Source organism: Schistocerca cancellata, chromosome 1 (assembly GCF_023864275.1).
Source record: "Schistocerca cancellata isolate TAMUIC-IGC-003103 chromosome 1, iqSchCanc2.1, whole genome shotgun sequence".
NCBI classification, from domain to species: Eukaryota; Metazoa; Arthropoda; class Insecta; order Orthoptera; family Acrididae; genus Schistocerca; species Schistocerca cancellata.
This window is the reverse complement of record NC_064626.1, coordinates 389421051-389438302: the sequence shown is the minus strand read 5'-3', so window position 1 is coordinate 389438302 and position 17252 is coordinate 389421051. Positions and strand designations below refer to the sequence as shown.

Here is a 17252-nt window from a genome sequence, read left to right as displayed (position 1 = left end):
GGAAGTGTTCGTGAAGACTGCCAATCATCAGTGGATGAAATTCCTGCTATGTTTCCACAACTCTAAGGAAATCTCTTCTGTAAGTCACACAAACAAACCATATGCAAGATGGGTCCCAAAACAACTAACTGAGCAGCACATGAAAAATCAGGTCAATAGTACCCGCAAGTTTCTTGAGCAACTTCACTTGGAAGATAAGGATTTTCTGAGCTCTATTGTGACCAGAGATGAAGCACGGGTGGTTCGCTACACACCTGAGACAAAAACACAGTGGTTTCACATGAATTCCCCATCTGCCAAAAATTCAGAACCACAATTTCAGGCAAAACAATCATGACCTCAGTGTTTTGTGACCAAAAAGGCATCATCATTTTGGTCGAATTTTTGCCTCAGGGGGGAATCATCAATGCACAATGATATTATGAGACTCTTATCTTGGTTTTTTTCAAAAATACTTGTTTCAAAAAATAAAAATATAATACACTTAATTTCTGAACATGCCTCATACTTATAAGTCCCAGTGGAACATGCCAAAAGATATGACAATGATAATGTAGAAAATAAATAATACTAAATTGTTTTTACTATAGTTTCTGTTTTATCTTTAACCACACTGTGCATGTATGCATCAAGTGTGAATCAAAGAAGGAATATGACTGAAATCCAGTAATGACATTTCTTTCCCTCTGCTAACAGATAATCACAATATTTCCTAAGATGACATTTTAAATCAACTTTATTTTTCTTATCACTTGTAATTGTTAATATCTCAGTCTGGACTTGGAATGATGATAATGTAATAAGGCTTAAAATACAAATGAATCACATTCTCAAATGAATACATTATGTGAATCATACTTCATGGATCTAATAACAGATTACAATAAAGAAAATGTTCAGTTTTGTCTCACCTGAGATGATGAAACATTTCTCAGCGATTTTAAAAGTGGCTCTGATGAAATGCTCTCCATACTGTCATGCTGAATAACAAGGTCTGCTAACTCATCATCTAAGGTGGTCAGCTGGTCAATAAGTGAATTTCTTGATTCAGTTGCTCTTTCCCAAAGCTTACCATGTTGTTGATGACAAACTGGTGTTTGGGTGTAAGTCTTCCCTTGGTCTTTTTCACTCCATGATAGAATGTTTAGTGAAACAAGATCAATAATGCCTGAAAACTTTTTCTCATCATCATAGACTGGCAGTTGAATGAGCAATGGATTTAAATCCAGCTTGTATTTTAAAGATTCCACGGATAAGTTCAGACTTGCATCTCTACGATCCATTTTATTAACAAAAATAATACGTGGAATACCATAGCGGTCTGCCTGTCTCCATACCGTCAGTGTCTGAGCCTCAACACCTGTAGATAAGAAGTTAAATTTTAGAGATAAAAAAATATAAGAATATAAATTATAAGAAGTCTAAATTATTCACTGTATGATTATAGGAAGTAAAATCTTAATTTTGATTCATAAACATTAAGGACAATGAGAACAAATAAAGAAATAAAATTAACATGAGACTGAATATAAAAAGTGTGGTGCAGATTGGGAGCGGTATTTGATTAGAATTTTAATAAATGTGGGCTTCTGACCAAATGCTTTGGTTTACTAACAACACTTGACAATGCCAGAACAAATACATAAATAAACAAGGAAAACACTCACACTTATCATCAAATCAGTTAACTTCAAATGAAACAATAAAAAAAAGCTAAACCAAGAGAATCAGATACTCATCTCTCAGTAATAAAATAATAAAAGCTTAAAAGAAGGCACAAAGAATTTCACCTAAGATAAATATAAATATGATTTTTAAGAAATACGTCTTTGGCCCACAAAAACTAACCCTACAAGAGAAACAAAAATAATACTGCACAACACCACTAGCATCTCAGAAAATGTGAAGAACATCTCACCCACACACAGTGGAAAGTCGAGGGTAGAATAACAACAATCCTTTGAAGAAGATAGATTGCTACTCACCACATAGAGGAGATGTTGAGTCGCAGACAGGCACAATGGAAAGACTTCTGTATATTTTAGCTTTTGGCCAAAAGGACTACTTCTGCTCTCTCTCTCTCTCTCTCTCTCTCTCTCTCTCTCTCACACACACACACACACACACACACACACACACACACACACACACATGACCTCTGTGGATGGACTGAGTCGTAAATGTGCTTGATGGGAGGAGCAATCCAGTGGTGGTGGTAAGGAGGAGGTATGAGGCAGTGAAAGGGATTGGGGATTGGGGGGAGGGGGGGGGGGGGGAGGGATGGGCGTTGCAGTGTGGGGTAGGGGAAGACACAGTGCTGCTTGAAGAGTGTACAGGGATGTGTTCGGGAGAGGGTAGGGGCTACTAGGTCCAGTCAGGAAGTTGAGGGGGGTGGGGGTGGGAAAACGGAGAGAAGCAAAGAAGAAAAGCACTAGCATATGCATTGGTGGAATAGAAGGCAGTGGAATAAAAGGCAGTGGAATAAAAGGCAGTGTTGTGCTGTAGTGGGAGCAGAGAAGGGGATAGGTAAGTGGAGGACAGGGACTAGTAAAAGTTGAGGTCAGAGGAGTTATGGGAATGTAGCATATACTGCAGGTAGAGTTCCCACCTGTGCAGTTCACAAAATATGGAGTTGGTAGGAAGGATACAGATGGTATAGGTTGTGAAGCAGTCATTGAAGAGAAACATAGTGTGTTGGGCAGCATGTTCAGCAACTGGCTGGTCCAGGTGTCTCTTGGCTGCAGTTTGTTGGTGGCCATTCACGCCGTCCGACAACTTGTTAGTCATCATTCCCATGTATAAAGCAGCACAGTGATTGCAGCTTAATTTGTAGATGATACAACTACTTTAACAAGAAGCTTTGCCTTTGTGCCTTTGATAGAACAGGAAATGGCTGTGTTAGGGCTGGAGAATCAGATTCAGTTGCTCTGGTCCTGAGTGGTACTGAGTCATGAGGGGATTGCTCCTTTGTGGCTGCACAATGGGTATGTGGGAGGTGATAGGTGACTGGAGAGACAATGTCGGGGAGATCTGTTTTTGTACAAAGTTGGGTGGCTACTTTTGGCCTTTGAAGGCCTCACTAAGAACTTTGGTATAATTGGAGAGGGGTTGCCCGTCACTGCAGATACGACAACCACAGGTGGTTAGGCTGTTAAGAAGGGACTTCTTGGTATGGAATGAGTGGCAGTTGTCGAAGAGGATGAATTGCCCATGGTTGGTAGGTTTGATACTGATAGAGATACCAATGTAGCTACCCTTGAAGTGGGTGTCAACATTGAGGAAGGTGGCTTTCTGGGTTGAGGAGGACCAGGTGAAGCAAATGGAGAAGATGAGGTTCTGGAGGAATGTGGTTGGGGTGTCCACACCCTGAATCCAGATCACGAAGATGTCATCAATGAATCTGAAATAGGTGAGGGGTTTGGAATTCTGGGTGATTAGGAAGGATTCCTCTAGATGGTGTATGAATATGATGGTGTAGGATGGTGCCATCCAGGTGCTCTCTGCTGCACCACAGATTTCTTTACAGGTGATGTCTTCAAAGGACAAATAGTTGTGGATGAGGATATAGTTGATAATGGTGACCAAGAAGGAGGTTACATTTTTGGATTCAGTTGGGCACTGGCAAAGATAGCGTTCAATAGTGGCAAAGCCATGGACCTTGGGGATCTTAGTGAAGAGGGAGATGGCTGCAACAGTGATGAACAGGACAAAATGTGGTAAAGGAATAGGATCTGTGAAGAGTCATCAGATGAAACAGTTGGTGTCTTTTATGGAGGAAGGTAGGTCACATGTAATAGGCTACAGGTGTTGGTCCATGACAGCAACAATGGGGTGTTCTAAGGGGTTGGGTTTATGGACTTTCTAGACATGTAGAAAGTAGGAGTTGGGAGTGATACAGCTGAGGAGAGGGATAGACTCATGGGAGAGGTTCTGGGATGGGCCTAAGGATTTAAGCAGGGACTGGATATCTTGTTGGATTTCTTGAATGGGTCACTGTGGAAAATCCAACACCTGGCAGAATCCTTCTGCCAGGTAATCCAAGTGGTTCAAAACCACAATGGTGGAGCCATTGTTGGCAGGTAGGATTATAAGGGCAACATCAATGCTTATGTCATGGACTGCAATTCTTTATGCAGACGAAAGATTTGTTCCGATGTTGAGGAATTTAGGAATTAATTGTGAAGCAAAGACTGAAGCTAAGAAATTCTGAAATGTTGACAACAAGGGATGATTAGGAGGCAGTAGGGGTGGATCATGGTTGGATGGAGGAGTAAACCGAGTCAGGCAGGGTTCAGTATTGCTTTTGCATTGAGTCTGATTTGTAGGGTTGGTGGCAAAAAATTGTTTCCACTGTAGGGAGTGGAAAAAGGAAAGAAGGTCTTTAAGAAGCCCAGTATGACTGAATTTGGAGTGGGACAAAAGATATGATGTTGGAAAGAACTGATACTTTTGTGGGACTAAGCTTTTGGAAGATAGGTTCATGATTATGTTTTGGGTCTGTTAGGTGCTGAGTTCTATATGGCGGGAGGGAGCTTTTGAAGGTGCAGTAAATGTAGAAGATCTGCAAGGCACCATTTGTTGGCTATGATGGAGTGTGGAGCAGATTAGGAGGCTCTTGTAGAGGAGGCAGGGGTAGTTGTGAACAGTTTGGAGAGTTTTTTTGAGGTGATGCTGCGAATGCTGCTCTAGTTCCTGCAAGAGCTTCAGTGTGAAAGATGGGATGGAGGAATTTGGCACTGCAGAGCTGATGAAGTTTATGGATAGAGAGGTAGTGTTGCAAAAAGGTTTGGCCCTGATTTACTTGGTTTTACAGAACTAGGTTGGTGAGGACTATGGACTGACAGAATGTGAACAGGTCACCATGGAATGGAGGATGCAGCCAGAAATGGATAATTTGATGGTCAGGCTATTTGGGGGAGGCATTTCAAGAGCTCGGAAACAACTCAGGAACAGCATATGGGAATCACTTGTCAACAGGAACTGGAAAATTTTTCTATATTGGTGCAGATGGAAGGAGCAAGGATACATAGTGGAAGATAAAAAAATGCACAAAAATATGAAAAAGCTCATAAAAATATGTAAAATACACAAAATTACCCAGGAAAAGCTCACAAAAGGACAGAACAGATGAAGTATGGGTACAAAAGGTGAAATCTGAGGGAGTAGGGCTGAAAGTGAAAGGTAAAAACAAATGATAAATTATGTAAAAATACAATATGAAAGTAAAAAAATAAATTAAAAAACTATAATAGTAGGATGCAGGTTGGTGGGTGTACATGTCTAAAGAATGGGGACAGCAGGTGTAAATGGATTCGGTAAAATTGGTATGTGCATGATGGAGTAAGGGAAGAGAGGGGGAGGGGGGGGGGGTCAGGAGGGGTAGACTAGTAAGGTCGAAGTTCAACAAGTTTGTGTAGCACAGGAAGGTATGGAAAATACATGTAAAAGTATGTGAGAATGAGGGTGGAAGTGTTATCAATTCGAAGGTCTAGGATTAATTTATCGGGGAGGGGGGGGGGGGGGGAGGAAATACGGGACATGGGATGCTGCACTAACAATTCATGCAATCACATGGCCAGACTCTCCAACACCACAGCACAATCTGTCTGTCCAGGGACCATCTCATTCTGGTGATTTAAACTCATCGCCCACTGCAGCACCCTCAGCTGATGACAGCAGCCAACCCCTTGGCCAGCCACACCAAAAAGAAAGTGCCACAGCACACCTGACATCGAACCCAAGGCTTGTCTGCCACTTCCCACACCAGCTCCTGGCACTGGCTCATGTTTATGCAGCCAACTTGGCTTCATATTTCCGATACCAAGTTCCACACCCCAGCTCCAATGACTGGTGACAGTCTCGCACAGCCAGAGACTCTGAGACATAAATGAGACCTTGGCCTAGTCCCATACTCAAAGTATTGAATGTGCTATTGCTCACTTGACCCAAAGTTGGCTTCAGGTTGATGCTGCTTTCAAATTGCACCCCCAGGCTCTCAAATGCTGTGTTGCACCACTGTAGCAAGGCTCAGCATGGTGCCACCTCCACCAAACACTGACACCAGCACTCATAAAACCCGAGCACCTGAACCACACTAGCTTGACCAGCTGGGGGGAAGGGGGAAGGGGAATATGACATGCCACAATATTTCAATTTCAGGGCAAAAAGTGAAATTATTGGTAACAAAACATTTGAAATAACAGCTCAGTGATTTTGCACAACTTTCAACAGTCTTATTGGCTTTGCAGAAAATACTGTCAAGTGATTCTCTTGAATGAGTGTTTATTATTATCATAACCATCAATTGTAGCAACAAACTCAACACAAAAACAAAAATTACACATACAGCTATTTACACTATACAAACATTAAATGGGCCAGATTAAACACAAATGCCAGAAGACTCAATCTAGTAGAGCAGCTAATTTTCTGATTCATGTAGACTCTAGATACCACCAGGAAAACATCTATTTAGGCACTCACTCACAATGTGGCTCAATGTCCGAATATCACCACAGTCACACTAGTGTCAGTGCAACAACTCCACTTGTGCATGTTGTACTTGCACTTACCTTCCACAGTCCAGTATTTGTTAAGCTATACCCAAACATCCCTAGAATGATTAGAACCTGAAACTCCAATGATTGGATTGTGTGGCACTGTGCCTTTGATCCAAAGAACTGTATTTAGTCTGGTGACTATTAGTTAATCAATTCATCTACACTCAGACTTCATGTAACCAGGGTATAAGCCACATTCATGTCTTGCAGTACAATAGTGAAATATTTCTTTATTAAACTTGTAGATCCTTTGTATCAGAATGATACTTGACTAGGAAAACAAACCTGTTCACTTGTTCTTTAGAAACTGCAGTTTAGTTGACAACATGTCAAAGATGGTGTATATTGATGAAATACACATCAAGATTTAATTATCTCAGACTGTGATCATAATCTTAAACTATTAGTATGTCTTAAAAACTTCTTCTCTTGCTTCAATATATAAAAAGCATATAAACTGTTATTTAATCTTTCTTTGCAAAGAAAATAACTTTTCCTCTTCTATGTCATTTGTTTGGTCAACACAATAATTTCCATATTTCCAAAAGTCTATAAGATTTACACGCATAAACAGTAATTTATCTAAATTCATAAACAATTTTAATCTTCATAAAAGAGCCAAACTTTATGTAAATTTTGCGAATTTATATACATAAACAATGAAGTACACCATATTTCCAGATTTTTAATCTGACATTTATGTTTACAAAAAATAATTTTAGAGAAAAGCAGAACCTCATAATAGCATCCAGAAATGTTAGCTTTCTACTCAAAATCATATGACTATGCCAAAAACCCAAACAGATAAGCATTAATTGAGAAATATGCATGTATTTGGTGCTTCACTAAATCTTCATAACAAATACTACAATATTTTCCAGCAGGGGTAGTTACATTTACCTCAATATATGGCATTCTCCTTCTAGGTGTTTCATTTTCCTTTATTTTCATTCTTTGTTCCCTTACACATCACTCCAGTTCCTAACTGATATACCCTCATTATGCATCCACACTCACCCCCTCCCTCTCGCTTCTGGCTTTTCTACCGTTTAAACTATTCTTGGATTTCCAGGCAGCTCTTAAGCTACATCTGCTACAAAGAGTATGTGTGTGTGTGTGTGTGTGTGTGTGTGTGTGTGTGTGTTTGCTGGGGATGGGGGGGGGGGGGGATGGGAGGGCACACATGTGTATATGATACAAAACAGAGAGAAAGAAAGTGGCTTTCTGATATATTTTAAGCTATATATTTGCGCAAATTTTAATGTTATTTTACTTGAGAGTAAATTAGATATTACTTACCAGCAGAGCCATCCAAAATAACAACAGCACCATCCAGGACATTCAGAGTACGCTCCACTTCAATAGTAAAGTCAATATGACCAGGGGTGTCAATCAGGTTGAATTTGTGTTCATCCCAATAAAAGGTAACAGCAGCAGAAGTAATAGTGATACCTACAAAACAATAATTCACAAAGTATTCTTCAAACATGTAAAACTGCTATGTTCAATATATTGATTAGAAATGGAATTTGGAAGTTTGCAAACACTTCCATTTTTCCTCATCAAAACCAAATTTGTTGTTTTTAGACACCCTCCTCCCTTCCTCACAAACTCACAGACAAGTAAACAAACAAAAAGACATAATTAAATGCAACATTGCTCAGTGTATCACATTGCTCAGTGTATCACATCTAAATCAGTTTATGATGCTTAATACACATTTGTTTTCTAGAAGTGCACCATATTGCCAGAAGTCCATCCTCATATCGTAAAGGTAGTATTATTTACGTTATTGTTATTTATTATGATGCAATTGTAATTACACAGTTAGTCAAAATACTACCACACTTGTTTCATTTCATTAGGTCTTGGCAACTTTTACCAAGTTTTTGCGAAATGAAATAATTCAGGTTTTCATTCAAGAGTCATGTAGTCATGTATGGTAGCTATGATATTAATGATGGTACAAAAAATTCAGTAAGCATAATAAAGATGAAGCTTCCAGTTTTGTAGTGATAACCATGTCTCTTTTAGGTGGTATTAAAATGACAGGTAACTTTCATCTTTCCCATTATCTTCACAATGGTTTTTAATTTTGTATCACATACGCTAAACTCACAGCAGGAAAATATCAGAGGCATGGCCACTGAAAGCAGCAGAACTTGTCTGTGTAGAGGACATCAATATAAACTGAAATTAGAAAAGAACACTGACCTACAATAGATACAAACTGTGAATTAAAAGTGTGCTAATGGACATTCTGTTATCTCAGAATCAGCTGAGGTAATTCATTTTCATTTTTTGTTTAAAAAGATTCCATAGAGATGATTTTCTTTTTTTTCTTTTTTTTGGTTACAAAAACTGAAATAAATAGTATAAAAGCAGTGAAGTCACTACTTAAAGAAAAAACTGGTGCTTCTTCATTTACATTAAACAGTTGTAGTTTTACCATGCACTTACAGTGGTTTGCAGAGTACAGATATCGATGTACCTGTATATATAAAATGCCTGATCCTATCTGTTAATGTGTAACTTGGCTTGTTACATGTCCTTGATGGTTCTCCTTTAGAATGAGATTTATAGAAAACAATTTGTGAATGACTGTTAATTATTTCAAAGCCTGTTGGCACACTGGGTTGATATGCAACTTGATAGCCACCTAGGTAAAACTTATTTCCATGAGAAATGGTAGCACAAGAAATCATAGCTTTTTAGGTTCCTTATTGTGTTTCAAAGTCACTCCATCTCAGTGCCAGGTATAAGAAGATTACAGCCTCGCATGCTATACAAACATCCTTTCTGATGATCTAATTCTATACAGTGCACTATGAGATATGAAGAAAAAGGGTATCCTGTGTGTGTTCACTATAGTGAAGTAGGAGTTTTTTGTCTGACGCATTTCACTCACACCTTGCTCTACAAAGAAATGATATTTAAATGGAGATACATTCATAAACAATCAATACATTGATTTACAAGAAACAGATATTAGAAAACATTGGGAGTATTACCTCGATTTCTTTCCTCGACCATATAATCTGTAACTGTGTTGCCGCGATGAACTTCACCCATACTGTGAATTGTTCCAGAATAGTAAAGCATTCTCTCAGTTGTTGTTGTCTTGCCTTAATAACACCAAAAGCATGAAGAAGGTAATTCATTATAAATAAATATGCAAGGGAAAAATTAATAATAATTAACAACACTAAATGCTTTCTATAATCTAAACTAGTACAAAAGTATCTACATACCAGCATCAATGTGGGCCAAAATGCCAACATTCCTTATGCGAGATATTTCCGAAGAAACATGTGTGCTCTGTTTTCCTACTTCCCTGCTGAAATATCTGAGAAACCTCAGACCACCAAGGGCTTTTATATGGCTGTAGTGCTTTGACATAGCAACAACATATCCTACAACATTAATAAAAAAATATGTATCAGTAATTTTTTCTACTGAAGAACAACATCAAGCAACTCCAAAATCTTTAATACAGGGCCACAATGAAGTCTTGTATTATGCCAGTTGTGATAAGAACACCTTTAGCATGAGAGGAAATTAGTAATGTTATGACTCAGTTCTACAGATGTAATTTAAATGTGTCAAACAAAACTCACTGACTCACATACAGCTGTTATCTTGAATCTATTCCCTGTTTACTTGGTATCTGAAGAACACACAGCAACAGTGAAGCAGGAGCTTGCAACGTTCAGCAATTGGTGGAATTGTAATGACAACAAAAACTACATGAAATTGATTTGGAGCTTTGAGCTTAACAGAATTCATGGTTCTTGGATGAGATAAAAAAGGAATGGGCAGGGAGGTCATCCAAAACCCAGAACCACTGGAGACAATACAGAATATATAAATGCAGGGAAATGACAAAGGATGAGGTGTGAATATATGAGAAGTAGGAGAGGAGTGAGTGTGATCAACAAGTAAAGGATGAGAGTAAGAGAAGCTGAGGATGTGACTACACGTGAGGCAAAGATGGATGACATGAGGGATAGATGAAAATGTTCCAAAAGGAGAAAGTAGATCAAACAATACAGCTGCACTTGCGAGAGGACAGCATAATTGCATTAAATACTTATAATATGCAGAAAGCTCTCCCTCCTGTGGTGAAAAGAGAGGGGAATTCCATTTCACTCCACTTCAACTTACTGAGAAGTAATGAAGTAAAAACAGCATCTCTATATGACCATAAAATAGTTTTGTGAAACCTGTGTTCAAGCAACATGAGCACATATTGAACATTCACTTACATTACAAAAAGACATGAGCTATTATTTCAGTCAAAAAATCAACGGTTCAACATTATCAGCATGCTCCCTCATATTTTCAGTTATTATAAATGAAGTTTCTTATATTCAGTATTACACTTCTCTCAAGGTATCATATCATACTTACTCAAAATGTCAGTTGTCACAGAGTCCAGTTTTTTTTATTGTAGTATATTAATGCAACTGTTTTATAACAATTTATAGTTTAGCTCAAATTTACACATCTTACTATAAGATAAAACAAATGAAAGAGAATTTACTTATTTTAGTTCCAGAGCAACCCTTCAGTTATATGTGCTGTGCTCGTCCTCCATACGCCACTGATGAACATACTGCAATATTGTGCCCTGCCCACGACGTAATAACATACTATTTTCCTTTCCTATCAAAAATCGAGAGTTAAAGATATAATTTAACCACTGAGTCAATGAACTGCACTGCAACTTAGCAAATATGTATGCCTAGGATAATGAAAGCCCCATAGCATTATCATCTGTATTTTGTTCTATATAAGAATACATGCTCGTCTTTTCTTCCTCTTTTTTTTTTAGTCGCATGCCTTTCCAACAGCATCTTACTCTATCAGACACTTATTTCCTTCCATTTTGTTCAAATGAACTGAAATTGTATTCCTGTTAGGAATTTGTTTAATTGTGCCATTATTATCGCCAACTGCGATTATACTGATACGACTTTACTATGAATACTTTTTTTCTTTTGCTCCAGAGTCGGGCTAAGATTATTGTAATTGTTTACGCAGATGATATGACTGTACTAAATGTTTCCAACAATTTCAAGGCACTTGAGCAAAATACATTCATATCAGTCAGTAGTACAGCGCAATGGCTCTCTGGAAATGAGTTAATTATTGATCTAAAAAAAAAAAAAAAAAAAAACAACTATGTACATGGTCTTCAAAAATAAACAAAAAGAAGAACAAATGGATGTTTTCTTAGATGAAAAAGGACTGGAAGAAGTAGCCTCAGTTAAGTTTTTGGGCATTATAATAGACAGTGAGCTAAATTGGAAACAGCAGATAAATACTGTTTCCAGTAAGCTAAGCTCAGTGATATTTATAATGAAACAACTGGCTCAGTATACTTACCGAGACCTCTTGTGCACTGTCTATCATGGACTTTTTGTACCATACATGTGATATGGAATCACAGTATGGGGGAACTCAACTACCACAGGAATGAAGAGAATATTCACATTACAGAAGCAAGCCATCCAAATTATATTGAAAAAGAAGCAAAAAGAATAGTGTAAAAGTTATTTCAAAGAACTAAACATTCTAATATTTCCATTCATTGTATATATTCAAGACCATTGCGAGTGCATTACGTGATCACACAAAACTAGAGACTAATGAGACTGTTCATATACACAACACAAGGAACAGAAAACAACTGCGCTGCATTCAACATAGACTTAAGATTTTTGAAAAAAGACCCAGATACTCTGGCATCAAGTTAACACAAGCAATGCCAAGGGAATTACAAGACCTCAAAACTGAGAAAATGTTCCACACAACTCTAAGAAAGTTTCTGATACAAGGAGAATATTATAGTGTAGCTGACTACACTAGCAAACAGCGATCAAAAGTTCATCCTGTGAGTGATGAATCTCATGCATCATAAAAAGACCTAGCAACAGAAATCAGTGTTAAAGAAATTAACTATAATTAGGAACCACTGATGTATAACATAAGCTAATTACATCTCACAAAATTATTATTATTTTTGTATGTATCATAATAAGTCATTTTGTACGATGTAATATTACAAATATACTGTATCATAAGTCATTGTGTATGATGTAATAATATATACACTCATGCTCATAAATTAAGGATAATGCCGATACATGGTGAAACAATGCTCTGATGGGCGGTTTGCAGGTTTCAATCACCTCAGGGTATGACCATGCAGCGCATTTGACCTGCGGTCATCGCATGGTGGCGCTGGTAGCAGTCCACATACACAGAGGTTCTACCATATCTTCATTCGCCGTCGGCGTTGTCGTTGTTACCGTGAGACACCGTTATACCAAGAGGAAAGGCGCGTTGATCTTAGAGCATGAGATATGATGACCTTAAGCCATTGACAACACACAACGGTCACGGTAGCACCTGATTCCAGAATAGCTGCAGTAGTTAAGATCTACGAACTATCCCTTGTTGACCAGGTCCCCAAAACTTAACTCGTAACGAGATCCCTTCAAAGCAAATTGTCATAACGATCGTCTATAAAGGCTTCGTACAACGAGAAGAAATGTTACGGTTGATGGAATAATAACAGATACGACCAAACTGTCTTGTCTCTTCTGCTTTATTTAATATAACTTCACTCACAGTTTCATTTCGCTTTCACCACTCATTCACCGAAACCCTTTGATGAACAGTTTTGGTTGCTTAACACCAACAGTCAATGATAATGATACAGCTTTTCTCCTTTTTATAAATTGAAGCCCGCTCTCCGTGATATAATAAGAAAACAACCGGTCTCAATACCGCGTCCCTCGTGAGATGCGAATAGACTTATCCCGGAATTGACCGCCCTGTAGGTGTACTCAATTTAATGACCACACTTCGCTGTCCGCTATTTCGCGTAACTGAATGTCCATTTGTTAGTCTGATTATACACTGTAGCTATTTAAAATTCGCCCCTATATTTTTCACAACGCACAATTAGCACTTCGTTACTTATTTGTTTTCTTTCTAAGAGTAAACGAAAAAAAAGACACCGTATAATCGGCTTAGTCGACATAAAGCAAAACACCTTAATATGCCCAATTTCACCTCTTCTTATAGGATCGGCTACCTTACTCATTAATTTACTACATATTGTTTCCAATAACACTAAACAGGTATCGCCGTTATATTTTAATTGTATTCAAAAGCATGTTACTACTATTATGACCAACCAAATCGTCACAAATCGCGCGGCATGCGTTTTTAATGATAACTTTATGCTATTCAATTAAATCGCGTGGCATGCGTTTTTAATGATAACTTTCCGCTATTCAATTTCCGTTACAGCTATCTTGACTCGTAATGTTACACGGCCCCCCAGACTGTGATGTCTTGAAGAGGGTTCCAGACAGAAAAGGCTTATTTTTTTTTGTGTACTGTGACAGGAGAGGGTATTTGTTTCGGCGAATACACTCACTCTCAGATTCACTCAACAAGTCAGTACATACATTCTACAATATTTAAGTTGAGTTAATGGGCCTAGACAAAATGCCCTTAACTAAATTCCACATTTGTTTATAGGTTGTCTTAGAAACACTTCACACTAATCACTTCATATTCACACCACATTTTTTTTTTCTTGGATGAAGCCCTAAGTTCTTCAACCGACTGTGCAAGGCAGGGATCACAGCCGGGTTCGACGATTGGCATCCTAGGCCAAAACCCTTATTAGGCCACTTGTTTAACCAGAGAGGATTTGGTCCTTTTCTGTTCCTCTTAATTCCACATTTAAATCATCCATCCTCGCTGTTCGGTGAGAGGATAAATCGTATTTCAGCGTCGACATTGTTGCCGATACCAAGAAGATATCTCATGGAAATCGTAGGTACATTCTTTAATTTTCTTTGTAAGTTAGTATAAGTACGTATTTATGCACTGGTGCTTTTATTTAATCCACTGAGTGTAGTCTTGGTATCATTCAGTGTTTCTTGAATCTATATTTTGCTCCTTATTGATAATACTTCTTCAGGTCTATGTGAGGGAACAAGCCTTTAATTACATCAGTATCACAGTCTGCCAGGAGGTAGCTCCCTTCATGAGGTATTTTCATTATTTTGTATGGACCTGTATATAAATATTGCCATTTCTTATTCAGTCTTTTCCTGGTTGATGCTTTTGGGTGATTTCTCAATAAAATTTCTTGCCCTACATCATATGTGACTACTTTCTGCACATTTTTATCAAAACGGGTTTTTCTCAATTGTGCTTGATGCTTCAGGTTTTCGTAGACCTTCTTCACCTTTTCTTCTTTCTTGGTAATCTTTTGTTCTATCGCACGTAATTTCTTCATCCATTCTGGCACAATACTTTCACCAAATACTATTTGGTTAGGTGACTAACCAGTCGATAAGTGTGGTAAGTCATTATACACTTTCTCAAATTCATAAATCCAATTGATCCATTTATAATGTTGTTTGGGTATGTACGTCCGTAAAAATCGGTTCAACTCTCGGAAGATTCTCTCAACCGGATTTCCACAAGGGTAAAATCTTGAGATGTAAATGTGCTGGATTCCTTGTTCTTTCATAGTGTCTCTCCATACTTTGCTTGTATAATAAGCAGCGTTGTCTGTCAAGACCATTATAAGTTTGCCAAGCTCAATTATATAGTTGTTGATAAATTTGCGTAACATGGGTCGAACGTGGAGATTTTTCAAAGGATATAATTTCACATATTTTGAAAAGAGATCATAGAAAGCCAATACATATTTGAACCATCCACGTGTCATGGGACATGGTCCACAGACATCACATGACACCAACATTAAAGGTTGTTGTGGGATGATAGGATGTAATTCTATCTTCCGACAATAGTTTATGGGTTTCGCCTTCTGACATATGTTGCACTTCTTAAGAATATTTGTAGCTATACGTCCCAAATTTGGATGATAGCAGTATTGTGCTATTTTGGCTGTACATTTAGCGGCACCAAAATGACCCCAATTCAAGTGGGTGTACCATACTAGTGATTCTAAATATTTATTTGGAACACAAACTTTCCAAACATCTTCTTCATCCTTCTTTCGATACAGTATTCCGGATTTTAATTCATACTGTTCTTGAGAGTGACTTAGCGTTTTGCTTTCAACAGCATGCCTAATGGCTTTCCACAACTTATCATCTTCTTGCAGTTGTGGAAGACTTCGACATAGCTGTGAAATCTGCCTCTCACAATATTGCCTTGATAAATTCATGACTTTAAAGTCAATAGTCCGTTCTTCACACTCGTCGTCATTCTTTCTTTTCGGTAGTCTTGAAAGAGCATCGGCTATGATGTTGTCTTTCCCTCTGATGTATTTGAGCGTAATATCATATTCTTGCAGTAGCAAGGCCCACCGGGTTAAACGTGAATGGAACCTCCTTCCTGTTAAAATAAAAGATAAAGCTTTGTGGTCACAGAATACAATGATCTTCTTTCCATATACAAAATAGCGAAACTTTCTAAGGGACCAGACCACGGCCAGTACTTCCAATTCAGTAGTACAATATGCACGTTCACAGCTGGAGAGTGTTCTGCTGGCAAACCCAATTATTTTGATGGTACTGATATCTTCTGGATTGTCCATCTGGAAAAGAGTGGCACCCAATCCTGTTTCAGAAGCATCCGCAGCAATATAAAAATCTTGATCAAGTCTCGGATGATGTAACAGTGGAGCATTAGTCAAAGCATTGCGGATGTTATCAAAAGCTTGCGTGCATTCGGAGTTCCACTCCCACATGACATTTTTTCTTAACAGCCGTAACAAACAGTCTTGGCTTCCTAACTGATTGGGTAAAAATCGTCGAAAAAATGAAACTAAGCCGATAAATGACTTTAATTCCGTCCTATTTTTTGGATAAGCACATCTGTTAAGCGCATCCATCTTTTTAGGATTTGGTTTTATCCCTTCAGGAGTGATTATATGTCCAAGAAATTTCAATTGGTTATGAGCAAACTTGGATTTGCTCAAATTTACAGTGACTCCGTATTCCAAAAATTTCGCAAAAACTCTTCTTAATAAGTCCAAATGTGCCTCCCAAGTTTCAGAAGCAATTAGCAAATCATCCACATATAACGTAACTTCATTCAAAAGGTCTCTGCCCAGTATGGCATCTAATGCCGATATGAAAACACCACCGCTTATTTTCAACCCAAATGGCATGACGGTAAACTGGTAACTTCAGCCCAGAAAAATGAATGCAGTATATTTTCTAGATTCTTTCGATATTCTAGTTTGCCAATATAAACTATGCATATCCAAAGAAGTTAAGAAGCGGGCACCATAAAACTTTTGTACTAACTCTTCTAGGTTCTCCGGTCGCGTTTGTACAGGTATAATGATCTTATTGATCTCTCTGGCATCCAACACCAATCTGATGTTACCATTTGGTTTAATTACCGCCACAAGAGGGTTACAATATTCGGAATCTGAGGGCTCAATAATACCCCATTCTAACATTTTATTGATTTCCTTTCTGACTACTTCTTTCTTTGTCCATGGGATAGAATAGGAAGTATGACAAAAGGGTTTATGTGCATACGTCTTTATATGGAATTCAAAGTCTTTTATTATACCCGGACGTTTACTAAAAATCGACTGATATGCTTCCAACAAGTAGTACAGTTCGTCCCTTTGGATAACAGATAAATATTCTGATTCTAACACCTTTTCCTGCA

At 38.1% G+C, this 17252-nt stretch overlaps 1 protein-coding gene across 1 annotated transcript in view; it reads right to left on the bottom strand.

The window, feature by feature from the left end:
* Positions 1–17252, bottom strand: part of LOC126175458 (ribosome-releasing factor 2, mitochondrial) — a 225111-nt gene that overhangs the window by 128601 nt on the left and 79258 nt on the right. Inside the window, exons 3-6 of the mRNA XM_049922265.1 lie at positions 9812–9973; positions 9572–9685; positions 7860–8012; positions 912–1360 (exon numbers count right to left, since the gene is read on the bottom strand). Of these exons, the coding sequence (XP_049778222.1) occupies positions 912–1360; positions 7860–8012; positions 9572–9685; positions 9812–9959 (864 nt within the window). The 5' untranslated portion in view covers positions 9960–9973. The remainder of the gene's footprint in view (positions 1–911; positions 1361–7859; positions 8013–9571; positions 9686–9811; positions 9974–17252) is intronic.